Raw genomic sequence first — 18585 nt, 5'->3', positions numbered from 1 at the left:
GGAAGATTTACTAAGGTTATTAAGACAAATGCATGAAGCAGGGAGGGGGACTTGGGTATATAAAGAAAATCTTGTTAGGTGGCTCAAATCTACTTAAAGTTCTCACAAACTTAATTCTTAATGGGCTATTTTAAATTTCAAATTTCAGGCATTACACTAGTCTCTCCACACATCTCATTTTAAGGATTGGGTTTTTTCCTGCCTTCTTAAAGAACAGTCACCATCTCCTCCAATCCTTAATTCAAACAAACAAGGGAAAAGGACAGGTTCAAAGGAAAAATAATAGCACTCTGATGAAAGAGTGGAGGTCTGAAAATATGCAATCTTTCAGAAAACTAATGTAAGACTTGTGTTCAGCTGAAGAAAATTCTTGAGGCTAGATGGTAATTCCAACATTCAGAAGAGTAATTGTTAAATCTCTTTTTGCTTTTGGTTTCACTCTTTTAGACTATCAAGTAATTACCAAGTTATAAAACCATTCACATACATATTTGTCTTGATAAGTTGGGTAGATTTGCAACACAAAAACTGTCTCAGAAAAGGAGTTCAGCTGCCTTTCCCCACATATGTCATCAAGCTGAGACAGCGTATAGAAAATTTAATCTAAACTGGGATGTAAAAGTAGCAGAAAAGATCAAAACTATTTGCAAATCGCTATTCTTGAGTCAGCACTCGACAAAATGACCATCTATTACTCTGAAGAGTTAAAAACTGAAATCAGGTATTAACAAAACCATATTGCTCTTATACATAACTAAGTACACACAGGTTGTCATCTAGATTTAGAAATACCAATGTGCAAAAAAAGAGGAAGAGGAGTGTTTTATGGAAGAGGTCACCAGAACAGGTCATCCAGCAAATGAAAAACAAAGCTCTCTTCAACCATATGATCTATTGGTTTCGTGGTGGCGTTTTATCCTATGCCTACATAAATTTTGTCCATTTTGAAAAATGGACAAAATCTCATTAGCACAATAAGAATTAGAAACATGCTGGAATACTACAAAATTTCAAAGTATAGTATTTGAGCCACCACACTTTTACGATAGGCGTAGAAAGCTTTATCATTCTAAATAGAAATTTTAATATTTAAAGATATTATTTTTCTTTGTTAACAGCTCAAAAGGACTTTGAGATCTTCACCTTGCTCAAGATGACCTTGGCTGTGGACAGACACAACTTTGCTATGGACCTCCAGGAGCAACTCAGCTAAGCTCTCTTCTCCTCAGCTCTTCATTTGTACAAGGAGGATAAAGCCAGCATCTTTCTCTCTCTCTCTCTCTCTCTCTCCAAATAATAGCTATTTTAGGACAAATAATACTTTTTTTTTTTTAAAAAATATACAGTATAACTGTCCCTCTTTGGGACTTCTAGGAGCATGATAAGAATAATTTTTTTCACACTTCAAAAATGAGTAAAAGAACAAATGATAAAGTTCATCACATTTGTTACTCCTTTTAGAATAAAATTCTAAAGATCTCATAAATTGAAGAAAAGAAAGCAATTTACGACTTCCACTGAAAAGAAACGGCTTGAACAACATGGTTTTAGCCTACAGCCCACATTCTGGCTACTCTTTGAAGTAGCAAACCCTCAAATTCCAGAAGAGGTTACTCTGATGACAGAACAAGGTTCTTCAATGATGTATGTGGCAGGAGACAGTAGTAATAAATTGAAATGGGGAGCTGCTGACTGTACACAAGGGAAAAAAAAAAACCCTGCAAGAATAATAAAGTATTGGAACAGGTATTCCCGTGAGGCTGTTGCATCTCAAAACTCAAGCAGACAAAACCCTAAGCGAGCTGGTCTGAACTCAACATTGACACTGTGCTCTGCACAAAGTTGCACAAGATGATCTCCTGAGATCATTTACAACTGGAATTATTTTGATTTACCTGGCTACCCAAATGTACATGTTTTTTTCTCCTTGTACCCTCTGAATGAGATTAAGATAAGGATAAAATACCAGAGCAAAAACCTCTTTTATGAAAGTGGCAGGATACGGTTTAAGCGCAAGGTTAAGATGTATAGCATATCTGTTTTTACCTGTGATTAACATGCAAAGTAAAATTTATAAAAAGTTATCGCAAAGACAAATTTTTTCCTCAGCAAATAATTAAAAAAAGATTTTTGCCATAAACCAACAGATCTTCCTACAAATACTTCTGACAGTGCCTTGCTAGGAAAAATTATGGTACAACGGACATGAAATTTTGCTATGAATAAGAGATTTTGCTACATATCCTACTAAACACCACAAGCGCCAACAAACTTCTCAGATGTACAAAATGGACTGCTGACAATTTTGGATATTTTATTGATCCTTATTGCCAGTAATTATTAATCAAGAGAAACCAATGAACTGCCTCAGAAAAAAACATTTTAAATGGTGACTTTTTTATAATAAAGATTTAAAATTTAAAGTTTAAAACAGTTCAAAAAAGAAAACACCACTCCACTTTTTTCTTAATTTAACATATATGAGTGCAACACAGTAAGTTAATGCTTGTGGAATTAAAGATACTATGTTACAGTGGGTTTAGTGTAGTTATATTTTCCTTAAGAGGTGAGGAACAGCTGCTAAGTTAAGGTCCAAAAAAAAATTTATTTTTAACATTTGGCAAAGGTATATAGTTCTCTATACAGACATTTCAAAATGTATGTTGGAAATAAATATGAAATGTCAATATTTAGCTTTATTTCAGCTCTTTAATGAAATTACTGTTTCTGTGGAATGTTCTAAATATGTATTACAACTTCCATTGCACAGACTGGAAAACTGGAGGGGGTAAAAGAAAGCTTTATTAGTAAGTACAAGATGAAGCAACAACTAGCCAGGTTGCCCCACTGGCCATATTTCAGCATGTTTACTTTGACTTCATTCATAGAAATCAATTAAAAAAAAAAAGCCAAAACAAGCTTTTTCTCTCTGGGTTCTGATAACATTGACCTTCAGTTAAAATTCACTGATCTGTTGAGTTTATTTTACAGACAGCTAGAACATTATTAGCCTAAAACTTGCAGTATATGGTACACAGTCATGAAAAAGCATACTGCATGTGCAAGAATATGTATGTAAAGTAGTAAGATCAGTATTTAGAGTTACTTCATGCGTCCTACTGGACAGTCCTAAAATGGTCATTAAAGCAGTTGGCATTTAATCCACAGATCTATATGAGCGTTTTATTTTTATATAAGGATTTTATATGACTTTTTATTTTTGCTCGTTGGCTTTAAGAAGATATAAAATGACTTTTTTTCTTTAACTGATGAGAATTATATGTATCTGTATCTTTAAATCGCAATCATACACCCCTGTCCTACTAGGTGTTTGGAACACGTGTATCCAGATGAGGACAGCTAACAAAAGTTAACAAGTTTTTGCTTTCTACCAGTGACAGGGCAAACTGCTTTTTAATGCTTTAGCTAGTCAAGGTGAACCTGAGGCTCCTCAACAGAATTCATTTCAACTTCCTGACACATGAAAATAACCTCTGCCCCGGTTATTCTTCACTAGCACAACCATGACTGCTTCACTGACTATAAGCCACAGCAATTTTTATGGGCACAGACCTGCCCTGAGGCAGGTTTAAAATGAGCTAATGTGTTATTTTGGACTTTGTTTTTAAATACATCTAATCTCAGTCAAAACACACCATATTAAAATCTTCTATGCCACATGTTCACTATAATTTTTTGCCAGACAATTATACTAGTAAAGGTATAATGAATAATGATCTTGGACTCGCATAGCCACATACACGAGCCAAAGCCCACCGGTATAGTGGCTACTACACTAGCAAAATCACCTCTGCAAGCAGTTCTTCTTTTGCTGGCGCTGAGAAAGAGCAGGGACTTCCCTGAAATAGGCTTAGCTTGAGTCGTCTAACTGGATGCCATACTAAGGCAGCCATGCACATGAAGCAGTCAAACCTGACCTAAGAAATCCCCTTGAGCCCTAATGTATATGTTCTTCTCTCAGTTAATCTAAAGTCAAAATACATTTTAATATAAGTGATTTTGCCAACCAGGATCATAAGTGTCATACACATTCCATAGCCCAAGCTCACCCCCCAAAATCAAGAAATTAATTAGAAGTGGTATTCATAATTTGGGGGATTCTTTCTATTTCTAAGCTTTTAAGGATGCACTTGCCAGAAACATGACAGATGTAAACTTCTTTTTAATGTGAAACCTGAGAATGTAATTTAATCTGACTGTAGCAGCTAGACATGTATGAAAAACAAACATTACCATACTTCCAGTGATCTCAAGTACTGGCAGCAATGCCATAAGAAGAGCTGTAATTGAGAAATGCTTAGATGGACAAAAATTCCAGAAATGTTTAGATGGACAAAAATTTATTCACATTCAAAATAAATATGCCAAAGATTATTTTCTTGAAGAGAACAAAGACCCTCAAAGATGACATCTGTGTCAAACAACAGAACAGTGGCAAAAAATTATTAAAAAAAAAAAAAGAAAAAGCACTTAGTGAGCAAGTGTGGTATGACAGTAGTGTGACTTACTGGGAGGCTTATCTCCTTAACGGATTTAATAGCTAGTGAGGTCTAAATTAATTACTAGTATAGTCCTGAAAACTGTATTTTGACAAAATAAAAAGAATCCTATTTCAACATTTCTATTTGAGTGGGAAAATAAGAAAAAGCAGAAGGAAAAAGTTCTAGAAAAAATAAGTCAGAAGTAATTAAATATTCTACTGCATCATTTTTTTTTCCACAAAAACTACCTAAATTTTCTTTTACTCTTCATGCAATTTAAAAGGCAGCAAAATTGATTCAGATGTCTACTAGCTTCCAAACAACCAGAAGCTATTAATTTTTCAATTGCCTGTTACATAAACAAATTTGCTATAAAAATCAGAATTAAAAAAAACCTAACTGAAAATGCAACTGTAGCTTCAGAATATTCTATTATGAAATTAAGGGAACCCTTAGTGGAATTGTTTGGTAGCTATAATATGATCTGTCTCACAGGAAATATGATACTACAGCTTTACAAAAGATGAACACTTACTTCTAAAATATTTATAAATTTATATTAATATCATCCATATATACCATGACGCATTTTAATAATTATTCTACAATACAATGGGAGTGCATGCTCAAACAAAACACCTCAGCAGTATTTTAAAGCAGTAAACCACCTAGCCAATTTCTGTACGTTCTGTAGTTTTTCTAATCCACTCTCCCTGTGGTTGAGCAAAATCGAATTGCCTCTCACATTTGCAGACAGCTCTGTGAAGGTGATAATAGAGCTGCTCCCTGCTGTCATGAGGCAGGAAATAGGAAAATGGCATATGGGGCTAGAAAGAAATAAAAAGAGAACTAAACAAGAACAAAAGAGATTTCAACAAAGGACAACTATAACCCAATATGCTTTGCAAGTTAATCTCTTTTCATAATCATTTAACGTACTTAATCATTTATCTGCACACTTCTCAAAAACTCAAATGCTTGATACCAAGTCTTCTGTAAAGTTTTATTGCCCAAAACATTTGGAATAGAAATGATACTAAAAGCCATCATATGCAACGCCTATAAATCAATGCCTTCTTAGTACCCACGTTAAGGGGCTGAACCTATTCCAATCTGTTAGTAATTGATCTTAGATTTTGTGGCTAAAATGTAATATCTGAAACAATGTATACTTCGATTATTAGTTGCAAACATGTTGAGTGACACTTGAATAGCAAAATATTAAGGGAGGATTATGATTGGTTATGTGTACTGACATTATCAAAGACTTCCAGCCTGTTTAAGGACTACTGATGTAAGATGCAGAATAAACTAAAAATTATCTTTTCATTTACAATGAGAATTTTTTTTTTATTTTTATTTTTTAATGCAGAATGGGCCTCCAAAAAAAAAAATCAAGAACTTACACATATTTACAGTGCTTCTATACTAAATCTTACCAAGTACCTTAAATAAAAAAGCAAGCCTACTATACCTTTCCTTTTACACTCTGAATGGGATCCACCACCACAGCAACAGCTCTTTCTGATAAGGCTTCAAAGCTCTGCTGAGTATTGATATCTACACCAGACAACCAACAGCCAAAGCCAGGGTGACTATGATACCAACCAACTACCATCTCAGGTCTGAAACAAAGAGGACATTGAGATTCTTAAAAATAAAAACACGTAACACAAGAAGAAATAGTAATGTATCAGGGCATAAATTAGGATGAGCTGTGAAAAAAACACCACTAGAAATATTTAAATTACTCACCATAGTATGGTGAAAACATGGACATGAATAAATGCGACAAAAGAGGGCTATCATTAAGGGATGCACATTAGCAGTGGTAGATCATGCTTTCAGTTTTTCACCCTGTTACCGCACCTTCCCTGAACCAGTTTTTACCCTTTCAGCACTTGAGTAAATATCTACTCTTTAACTCCTTGACGCCAAGAGTTGAATTTTCACGGCAGAAAGTCCATTTCAGACATGGACAACGGGAACCAACAGTGGGAAAGGATTAAATATCAATTAAACCAGCAGTAGAACTAGGAACTCAGTCAAAAAGCAATTTGCACTGTTCTGTTCAGCTGCTGAGCCTTTTGCTAACATTAATTTTGAAGTTTTTCCCACAGTAAAAGAATTTGAGCAAGCAGATGACAACTGTTGAGAGGTAGGAGTGAAATAAAAATTTGTTTAAATACTAGGATCTTTTACAAAATTGTTTTCCCTTTGTTTTCATTAAAATTGCTCATAAATAAATTACAAAGTTGTAGCTTATTTATTTTAATTAAAAGAAATCAAAAAAATCAATCTTTTAAGCAGGTACTGTCTAGTAACTGCCTATACTAATTTGAACAGCATTTTAATCTTTCTGTGCAATAATCAAAGCTGTAGGTTTAACATAACAACTGAAATGCATGAGTTGGACTGAACTACATGCTATGCTACTCACCTGATTTCTGGGCCAATTATTTCTTTTTAAACATTATTAATAGCCCCTAATTCACTAGTTTTTTGCGGAAAGCCAGCTGTTTCTTCTAAACAACATGCAGGGAGTACTTGTTACTGTCAGCCCTCTTCAGGGTGACTTACCTTCCCGTCTGTTTCAGCATATCCAACATTTTTGCTTGAAATACAGGATCAACTGCCTCCACACTGACACCCTGATGTAGAACACAGACAAAAATCATAGTAGTTGTACATAAAGCAATATTATCTTTTAACTTGTTACTTTCCACAAACAAAAATTTAAACACCATTCATAAGCATCTGTTTAAAAGGGCAAACCGACTACTTTAGAACTACTTGATAGAACACCTTTAAATGTAAAATACAATTTTTATAAATGTATTTCAATGTGATTTTTAAAATGCTCAAAGAAGATTTTGAATTGCTATTTAAGTCACCTCTACTAAGAGTAAACATGATTAAATAGGCATAGGAATTAATCTTTTCCTCCTCTTTTTGTTCTGCAAACTCTGGCCTGTTGTTTCTCACAATTTCAGCTCCACAGATTTTATTCAAGATAAATATCACATACTGGCTTTTTGCAGATTCTACTTATACTATGCACATGCATAGAATAAACTCAGGACAAAAGAATTCAAAACTTTCATTGATGTGCAGCTCTGAGTTATAAAGGGCTCCATGCTTCTTTTAAGAACAATATTTCATTCAAGTTACACAAAAAAGCATCATAAATTCCAATTATACCCATTAGCTCATCATCCCTTTAAAATATCTCTTCATAACATGAATAGTCTTACTCAAAATTAAAATGCATAATTTTTTTCACATCACAAAAATGTCATTTAAGAAACATGCCACTGTAAGATCTGTCAAAGGGAGCAAGTTTGAAGTATATCTATAGCACCATCACAATTAAGGGCATGATACACTTCTAATCAAACCTCTTACATTTTGAATCCTTCCCCTGGCTCATAGTATATGAGTTCTTAAAGTTATCAATTTATAAATCTTATAAGTGATGTTATACCAATATATTTATACATACGTAAAGACATAACATCTCCATATATTGATATACACACTTATGTACTGATCTTTGCTAAAAAAACAAAAGAAAACAAAAAAACCCAACAAAATATTTTAACTGATTTTTTTAAACTGAAATCCTTAAATCCACTAGACATGTTTGAATTATACCTAGTAGGTTATACCTTAAGATTGCATAAATGAGGTAAAGCAGAAAAAGCTTTTAAAAATATTTACCATAAGGAAAAAAGAAAGAAACAAACAAAATTATCAAGGTCTAGCTGCAAAGAACTCACCGTTCCTGACTGTGGCATTGCAAAAACATCAATCACTCTCACAGTGTAATCATCAACAAATTCCCCGAGCATCAGACCCATAACTTCCATAGGGACACCAGCACGACCATGCTTCAACATCTGGAATTAAGACCAAATGACACTGTACGTTTAACAGGAGGTTCAAGTTTGACTTGGGATAGTTCTTTCAGCCTTTATTGATCTATAGATAATTTGCAACTTGTAGCACTTTTGGAAACTGCAAGAAACTATAAAATAGTAAAAATGAAGCCAACAAATGAGAAGTAATTAAAATAAGTTTCTTACTATGAGCGTTCCAAACAGTAATAATTTATTTTAAAAATTAGTCTGAGCAGCACCTAAGGAGCAGAAATCCATAAACTCTGGATAGGTGCCAGGTGCTCTATCTCCAGCACTATACAGAGGCAGTACACAACTGTACACAGATGCAGTACACACAGAACACTTACTTTCAGCAGAGCAAGGGAAGAGATATAAACCTGTTCCGCTGTATCAACCGCGGGAGCATCTGTTGGTGGCCCCTATGAAAAGAATAAATAATTATTTTCTCCACCATTGTTATTCTGCAGTTTCTAAACATTTTCTTTTGTTTTCCATATTACAAAACTTACCCCAAACACTTCTTTACAGCACCTTCCTTCACTAATCTATTTTGTAATACAAGTCACCTAGCCATCATCCCTTGTCTCCCCCCACCCCAAAACAATACTAATCTAAAGAGCAATCTTATCAGAATCAGTCAAATAAAAAACTGGCAAGTATTGCACTGGGTACAACCCCGTTACAAGACACCCAGGCTGAGAGTCAGATAAGTTTCCATTAGCCAGCCTTGCTGCAATGCTAACCTTCGTCAGCTGTAAAATACGGCCAGTTCTCCAATTAACTATGTGTTTCTTACAGTGGTGTGAATGTAAATGCTGCTGGGCTAGCATGATTAACTGGCACCAACACAAACAGCAATTTCCCTTTGCTTCATCAGCTTTCAGCTAAAGAGGACTTGCAGATAAAGGCTATGGGAGTACTTTGCAGATACACTGGTACAGTGAGAGAAAAAACGGACCTCCGATCCCTAGGTGGAAAAGCTGTGAACAAAATACTTTGCTCTTTGCCTTATGAGTAGTTATTCAAAAATTAGCACAACTGTCCCAGGTGTGAATGATTGGTTGAAACAGGTTCTGTGTACTGTTGAAAATGAAAAACACAGGAGGCAGCAGTTTAAATGTCCCTTTCTGGAGGAGCAAGAGACATATTGCTCTTACATACAGAATTCTGTATCAGCGTACCTCATTACAGCCAATTAACAGTACATTCATTACTTTATTACCAAATTGTGTACAATGAATTTCCACTGAAAAGACAAAAGGTTACTTCCGCACTAAGTGATATAAACTTAGAAGGGCAACAAAGCAACCATGGAGTATCGTAAAAAAAAGATACTCCCCATTAAGTAAAAGGAGGGAAAAAACGGTGTCTTTACACAAAGATTTTGTAGATTTAGAACTTTGATTCCACAGTTATAAGCAAAATTGGGCAAAAAAAGAAAAATTTTGAGTAAATTCTTGATTTTTCACTTAAAGTGGAAAAATTCAGTACAACACGCGTCCACATGACGTCAAACATAAGACACAGCAATCGACACAAGCCATCACCTGAAGATAAAACCAGGAACTTAAGTAATCGGCATAGTAAATTTGCATCTAATTGTCCTTACTGCATACTTTCACTTTTACACACACAGGAAAACATCATCTAGTCTTCAGACAGTAAGAAAATTCAGTTGGTTTCCCACCACCCCCAATGTCAATGAATTCCTTCTCTATTAGCTCCAGATCCTATCTTTATATTTTGAAACTCACATATGTGCATGGATCTGTGTCAACCACAACTGCTTCCTAACACCTTCAAACCTTTATTTCCAACTTTGATACTGTTGACCATCACCTCTTGATATTTGCCCTCCCTCACTTCTTACTACTCATTGCTAATTTTTGCCTTTCCATCAGTAATCTTCCAGCAGGTTTAGATTTTCACCTTCTATAATATTCTCGCCAAAGGTCCACCTTTAATCAATTCCACCACTTCATCAAGTATTTCCCTGACTAGCCATAGCCCAATAGTGAGATGCTCCAGTGGAGAAGTGTTCCTCTAACACTTACAATGAAAAACTCTATGAGCAGTTCTTCAGAACATTTCACAGAACCAGATGCATAAGGCACCCGAATCACTTCTTCCAAATTTACTACAACTAGATTGTTTGACTGATAAAGCTTCAAATGTCCAGTCATTTTCTCATACTGTTACTATGTCTTTTTCTCCATAAACATGCAAGTTTACTTTCTTAACTGTATCTCTCCTGCTTTAAGTCTATCCTAAATTATCTTCTTTTCACTTAGAAGTCTTAATACTTTGGAAAGCACAAAGACTCATATTTTCACTTAATCACTGCTAAGAGTAAAGCACAGATGAGTTGGGTTTTAATTAAAAAAAACTTACTAGTTTGATAAAAACCACCTTCTTCATACATAAAGCTCTCTTCCAATTTTCTACCAGTTCTAGACCAGAGAGGGTCTGAAGTGAAGGTAAAAGTATGAACAGAGTAACCTTCTGCTTTAGGAAGAACCATAACATCCATGCTGTGATCACCATACATATTCTACATTTGTCCCAGATTTTGTTTAACATTTCACTGTAAGCAAGCATCCCATTATACCCTTCAGTATTTTTTTAACATAATGAATGGCATAAAAAAAATCTCCCCGAAACTAGCATAAGTAGTTCTGTGGTTTCTGGAAGGATAATGTTGATACTTGACTGAGACTAGCTTCTCAAAAATCAGGAGCTTGAACTCAAGTTTATTCGAGAGACCATGGCTCTTGAATATGGAATCTGTAATGTCTGTTACGATGGCAGATCACACTGACACCCTTCCTGCAGCCGAGGCATTAATCACATCTCTGTCCCCAATGTAGACACCTGTGTTCACAACTTGTAAGAGTTTAATTATTCTTTGTAACTTTTCCCATTTTAAAATCTATTTAGTAGATAGGGAGGAGACAAACCCAAACATTATCACATTTTGTTTCTGTAACAAGGTAGGAAATCGCCTTTAGTTTAAGCTAAGGTAGGAACTAAAGCAGCGTGTTAGCATACTGCACTCATTCCTAATCTTTCCTTCTTTTAGTGTTTCTATACTCCTTGGAGCTTTCAAATACTTGTTTACCTTGATGATGGTCCAGAAGAGGGGATATTTAATATTATACTTTATCAACCCTTTAGGCATTCTATGAGATAAAGTAGTTTCTGTTTTCAAAACTTATGTTAAAGTTCTCCTGTCAGCACCCATAGCCAACAATTCATTTTCAGCATAGGAAACGTTGCTAATTCATAAAGGAATGCTTCACTGGTGTAAATCAACTTGCTGAGCATATTTTTTTCCTTTTCTTTTTTTTTTGAAGCCATAGTATTCACTGTGAATGATTTTGTACACTAAATGTCAGTTTAAATATACAATATAAATGACTACATTAAGCATTAGGAGATATTAACTGCAAACTTCACTGTTTCACTTTAAGCACATGCCCAAGATAGTAAAAATGTTAAAAATTAGCTTCCACTCTTATCACGCAGTTAACCAATTTACCCGAACTCTTAAAAATTAGCTAATGGTAGTATAGAATGCAAATATAATGTAGGTTTATTAATTCTCAGTCATCTTATAAAATACAGCACATACCAAGTATTTCCTCAGTCACAGACGCTTCTTTTGTGAAAACCTCACCATCTCCTTTCAGTTTGCTCTGTTCTCCTTATAGATTATAATTACTAGCTAAATTATGAGAAAAGGAAACAACTCATTGCACTGTACCAATTATGTGTATTAATTTTCCTGTTAATATTCCTTCCTTTGTTTTGAATATAGATTAGAATGAACTACTCAAAAGCGTTCTGAAATTATTCTGATGTACCAATTCATGAATTTTGAGGAGGAAAGGATCCATAGGTCAAAACCTGTCCAGAATCTACCTTCACAACAGATTTAGTTTCACATTACTTTTCTACCAAAGATAAATTGGCACATAAAATACTATAGGCACACATGTGTCTTTCTACAGAAAATTATAAACCCAAAGTTCTTCAAATTCTTAACCTAAAACTTTTAAAGATTTAACAGATAAAAACAACAGACTAGATCTTGGGTCTTCCAAGTAGTTTGCTTGACTTTAGATGATGCCATTTGAAAAAACAGACATTTCGAAACTGGAACCAATTTACTTCCATCTCTGACCACCTCCTTTTCCATAAATGGCTGATAATGTAACACAGCCTTGGAGCGACAGCCGCATCTTCTGCATACTAGTTACACAGTGTGTGGGAGCTAGCTATGGGTTACATGTTTTGAGATTTCTTTGGTCTGTTTCTGCTAGTCTTCCACAGAAGTTTATGCATTTCTTTCATGAAGCAAAGAGGAAGAGAGACTTTATTAGCTAATCTCTACGTGGAGGCAAAGTATTCTACACTGACCCTCCACAGCATGTGCTATTATCACTGTTCATAAACTTCACTGCCTGCCAACTTTCACAAAGGAGCACCATCCTAATGAAGCAGAGTACCAAATTAAATTAACTGGTGTCAGAAACCCAAACAAGAAAGCATTTGTATCTGCAATGCAAAAGATCTGCTGGTATTTTTGGTTATGTTATGGTATTCAAAGAAGGTCAGACAGTTCTCCCACTGCACAGAGTTTTGTAAGACTGTTCATCTCACTGCAGAACAGCGAATACTGCCTTCATTCTGCCTGCTCGCAGCTTTATTGGATAATTTCTTGGGGAACTGGAGAAAAATGGGGTTTGGAAACTGCAAGGAATATTGAGCATTCTTTTTCCCAAGCATTCCTGTATAAGCTGGATACAGTAATTATTAAAATTCAAAAACTGTTCTAAAAGATACTGTCATTGTGCTACTTACTGAAAATGGATGTTTCTTCTGAATCAACTATACATGCTGTCAGTCAGTGAAATGAGCTGCCTGACAGCCAGCCATCTTGTAAAACCTAACCAAATTCTGGTTTTGTTTTTCTTTAGAATGGCAGAATCCCAATTTCAAAAATAATGGATAAAATTAAGTTATCACTATTAAAATACATTTTATTTTTGCTTAGTTTTTTTCAGTAAGACTTGTAATGGAAAAAGAATCACACTGAAGTTATGAACAGAAGATTACATTGTAATACTAAATTATGCATGATACTGTTTTTGTTTCAAACAGTTAAAGAGATCATCCAATATAAAAAGCAGCCCTTTACTTGGGCAGCCCTTGTTGATGAAGTGTTAAAGGCATTTGCCATTCTAACAGGATAAAAACTAACGCCTTGAAGTGTTATCTACTCAGGCCTTTTAGCAAATTTGTTAACACTTTTAGGTATATTACTCCACCTTTCTTTTAGTGTGAACTGGTATCAATTATTTAGCCAATTTTATTATGTTATTAAAATACCTGGTGATGAAATGTGAACTAAAGTGTCATTTTAGAACACTGCTCTTTATTTGTACTATTTTACATTTATTCAAATAGGTACAGAAAGTGGACTTGATTAATTACACGAGCAACTGAGAAATATTCCACAAATGGAGACACTTTCTATTGTTTAAATGGATCTTAAACACTGCTCTGGTGTCATGCTAATAGCACAAAAGATGATTTTGAAATACATCATAGCTGTTTCAACAAAGAAACACTGTTTTGCAGGGGCAACTGTAATAAAAAAAGGCAGTGAACTGAAGTGCTGTAGAGCAAATCTTAGTGCACCAAACAGCATATTTCTGTGTAAAATATAAGAACTGCTACAATCATTACTGCTTTTTTTTTATTTTTGCAATTGGAACAATTTAAACATGAACATAGGACACACAAGCAAACACCGACTGCTATAGTGTTTATTTCTTTCCCAGTAAGGTAAGAAAGAACCTTTTAATAGTTTAATTTTGTGCGTATTAAACAACTAGTGTGAAAAACAAGCTGCTTGTAAACTATTTCTACTGCCTCTGCTTCAATGACTAGCTGAGGCAACCTGTTATAGGAGGTGTTAATTGGCAATAGGAGTACAAGTCAGAAGCATGTTCCCCATCGTCCTAACCCAGCACGGCTAGGTCATTAAAGTGGAAATGAATTCTTTCATGCCGACTTAACCCTTTCAGAACATATTTTCAGCTGTTATATCTAAAGATAATTGAGAAAGATTAACTAAAAAAAACAAGACGGAAAAAACTTGCATTACTTTTGAATTTTAAAAAGTATTCACCCCCCCACTTCTTCACTTCCCTTCTCTACCTCCTCCAAAACAAGTGTTTCAGACAATCATGACATTTATTATATATATAGGGGGAGAGAAGGGCAACTGGGGTATAAATGCAACGGCAATCATTGTAAAATAATAATTTATCATATTAAAGGATGCGTAGAAAGATCAGGCACTTAAAGTGAGCTTAAATCTACCGTTTTGTGGAGGTAAATCCAATGGTGGGTGTATAGCTTGGTACAAGGGAAAAAAAAGTTACAGAATACTACCTGCAGGGAGGACACAAACTCAAGCAAGCGTGCAGAGGAAGCAGAGGTATTAGTGATAATAAAAAGACCTTAAAAGTTCACCAGAGTACCACTACTCTTCTCTACTCACCCTTTGCCAGTAAGTGGTATAACCTAATGATATAGTGACATAAAAAATAAAAGATTTCTTAGATCAGCATAGTGCTTTTTACACGTTGCTAAGCCTAAGAATCTAAACAAAATTGTGATTGTGGAGCAATCTTTCCTGTGCTGAGACAATACACTTACAGAAAATACCAACTCGTATTCCATCAGTGGAAGTGGCGAAAGGAGTAAGCCATATTCCCGGATCTCAATGGTTCTAGCAACATTGTCATAACAAGCCCCCGAAGTCACGTATTGCATTTGCCGCAATACAGGAAGTTAACATGATCAGTCATGACAGAGAAAATGATCCAGTTCATAAAAAATTTGAAAAAATCATAAAGAGTTCATAAAAAGAGAAAAATATATTACTTTGCACTGTGAATCACGCACTAATTAGTAGCAATTTGAAATTTTATTGCCGTTTTCAAACTAGTACACACACAATTTTACAGTTAGTTCCACATCAACAGGATTATATTTTGAAGCTAGCATTATGTCTAAACAGTTTGTATGTTTAGGCCCATTTTTATACCAATTATAATCAAGCATACATAACAGACCACAAAATACCATAAGTCTCAACAAACAGCCTAGATTTCTGAAAGGATCACATTGTCTTGTTATACCATATGTCAGCGAAATAAAAATTGTAGTAATATGTTTAGCCTCATAGACAGTCTCATAGACTCCAAAATGTATGGCATCATTTATGGATGATATTATGGCACCAATTGTTACTTTAAATTAAAAATATCTGAAGAAAAACCTTAACAGGCTAGATAAAAAAACTGCCTCAGTATGTTTTACAAAATCCTGTCTCCTAAACAAAGTTTATCCAGGTTCACATTTACAACAGAACTCCATAAACAGCAATATAGATGGACTTGAAATATATAATGTTTCCCTCCTCTTCAAAAACCAAAATTACAGAACACAAAACTTTGTATAGCTCTGAGCAGTTGGTTAAATGGCTTGGGATCATCAGTCTGCAAACACCTCTTCAGTACAAAGCCAAAACTTTACTACTTACCTTTTCTGTTTGTTTGGATTTTTTGTTTCTGTGGGTTTCGTTTTTTTAAATTAAAAGCAGAACTTAAAACAAAAATAATCTCTAGTTCACTGGGACACTCCACAGAGAACCTGGCCAGATTTTTAGTTAAAGAAAGAAAAAAAGAAAGAAAGGAAGCCACCAAAGTTTAGCTTATGTTTCTATCCTATCCATCTATCAGTAATCTCTCTTGTACTAAGTTTCATGGAATAGGTATAGTAATCCACCAACATGGACACATGCAGGATTTCCTATATATCTATAGAACATAATGTGTTTTGCTCATCTAATTGCCCAAAATTGTCAAAATTTTAAAACAGCACTACTGTTTTTCAGTACTACCATTGAAAATATTCTCGAAGACTGAGACTTAAAGCTTACTAAGAAAAAAAAAATATTTACCAAGATTTGGCATCAAACCATTCTAGTTGAATTTATTTTGAGGTCAGATAAGGTTAATTTAACTACAATGTACTTTACAGAAAGTCATTCTACTTAGTCTAATTTTTTATTAGAAATAAATATTTATTACCCAATATTAACATATAGTCATGATATAAAGTTATTTACATATATTACCTTGATGCAATTTGCAATAGTCAGAGTTTCTGCAATGTTCCCAACACAACTGTTGCATGAAATGGCCGCTTAAGTGTAGTCTTCCCTGGTTCTAGTGTTTCCTCTCCCTTTATCCCGTACAATGTACAAATTCACTGAGACATGCAAAAACGCAAGGGAAGGTATGCTGCATCACTGTGGTTAACATTCCTTATTATCAAGCATAAGGACAATTTGGACTAGATGACCTTTAAAGGTCCCTTTCCAACCCAAACAATTCTATGATTGTATAACAACGTTATGGTTAGCAAAAAACCATAAGATCAGGGACACAAAACAAATCCTCAGTAACGTTGTACATGTTTTTGCAAAGGACTACTATTTTTCACAATCTCAAGCTACTGGGAAAAAAGAAAATCCAGAAAACACAAAGGTCAGTTTCACTCCAGAATAAAACCAGGACTAACCTGTTATCTATTCCTATCACCATTACAGAAGGTATTGGGATTTAGAAATGAGAGCCTCAAGGAAAATAACGAGTCAGCATTTGCAGATTTTGTCCGCCTCCAGAAGTCTTGCTCTAACGCAGATTTTTAATTACCTTATTCTAGACACGGTTCTGCCAAGAAGGGAAAGTAGCCCTCAGCAGGTGCTGTCCGAGGTCACCGTAAAGTACACTTTGTGCAGCAGAGCAGTTAAAGGGGATCTACTCAATATGTAAAAGAATGCACTGGGTTCTATATGTCTACAGGCTCTCTGTTGTGAAGAGCTGGTTCTCTGGACACAAGCAGGTGAACTGGGAGACTCAGGGACAATATATAGGAACATTAGTTGTTTGTAACACTTATTAAAAACAACCAACCACCCCACCACCACCACCACCACCACAAGAACAACACTTCAAACTTCCAGGAAAAACTGAAGAGGACTCTTCTACACCACAGGAAGAAAACAGAAGCCCTTGTTCAAAGGTGCTGCATAGTAGCATTGCAACTTAATATTCAATAGCACAGGATTTCAGAAAGAAGAAACAATTTCTAAAAGAAATAAATTAAATCGATCACTGTAAGGGGGCTGTTTCCTGCTTACAGACAGGAACACTACAAGCAAACAGGTGTAACGCAAAAGGCACAAAGATTCTGCTCTTGTTTAGTCTTTTTTTCCCCCCGTTCTTTCTCATTAGGGTTACACTCATTTCCTTGTCCAAGCTCCTTTGTCTCTTCTGGGGAAAGTCGGCTGGACTACACTAGCAATTAAATTGAGGAGAGAGAAGCTAATTGCCTAATTATTAGAAATAAGGAAGTTTAAGATCTGAGGCCAAGAGAAGGCAGCTAAAAATGGTCTCCAGAGTTTACAGGAAAATAGCAGATCAGAGGAAACTGATAACCCTCAGGCATAACCCACTAACTTTATTATTTTTAGTTTTACGTTTGTTTGTGATTAATATGTAAGGTATGACTGTAGTACAGCCCATCATATTTTAAGGCACTTTTATAACACAAAGTACGCACTGTGTTGTAAGTACAATCATATGACTGTTCCTAAAACAATTCTAGCGTGTTTCTCTCTCCCTCTCCCATTAGCACTTTTGGATATAAATCACGTTACAATCACTCAACTGTGTTTCAAATGCAGGAAAACTATACCCAGCCTTTAGCAATCCCCAACAACTTTCAAATAAGCATACACTACCCATGGAGCGATCATCATCGCCAGTGTAAGCAGACCCAGGCCACACCGATACCCTAAATTTGATACAAAACTTTCGGTTGAACAGTCCTGTATTAAAACACTAACCAATGCAGTAAAATACTCATCCTAGTCATTGAAAGTAAACCAGCACGGTTTATTGTATCTAAGGTGTTTTATCTCCTTAAAACAAAATAATATATTTTGGATATATAAACCGACACTGATACTTTCTGCAGGAGATAACATAGGCAACCGAAGTCTTTTGAATTTTTTATGGAGTTGATGTTGGATGTTT

At 35.0% G+C, this 18585-nt stretch overlaps 1 protein-coding gene across 7 annotated transcripts in view; it reads right to left on the bottom strand.

Annotated features, from left to right (window-relative positions):
- PSMD14 (proteasome 26S subunit, non-ATPase 14) overlaps nt 1–18585 on the bottom strand; it is a 48619-nt gene that overhangs the window by 16568 nt on the left and 13466 nt on the right. For 3 of the 7 annotated variants that reach the window (XM_075153084.1, XM_075153085.1, XM_075153089.1), the window contains 4 exons: nt 8752–8823; nt 8282–8401; nt 7083–7153; nt 5977–6127 (listed from right to left, as the gene is read on the bottom strand). In XM_075153084.1, coding sequence (XP_075009185.1) covers nt 5977–6127; nt 7083–7153; nt 8282–8401; nt 8752–8823 — 414 coding nt within the window. Of the gene's footprint in view, nt 1–5976; nt 6128–7082; nt 7154–8281; nt 8402–8751; nt 8824–15133; nt 16418–16619; nt 16719–18285; nt 18324–18585 lie in introns of those variants that run through there. The other 4 variants (XM_075153086.1, XM_075153087.1, XM_075153088.1 and 1 more) reach the window with 4 other exon arrangements.

Source organism: Calonectris borealis, chromosome 6 (genome assembly GCF_964195595.1).
Source record: "Calonectris borealis chromosome 6, bCalBor7.hap1.2, whole genome shotgun sequence".
Classification (NCBI taxonomy): domain Eukaryota; kingdom Metazoa; phylum Chordata; class Aves; order Procellariiformes; family Procellariidae; genus Calonectris; species Calonectris borealis.
Note: the sequence above shows the minus strand (reverse complement) of the source record. Positions and strands in the feature narration are given on the sequence as shown.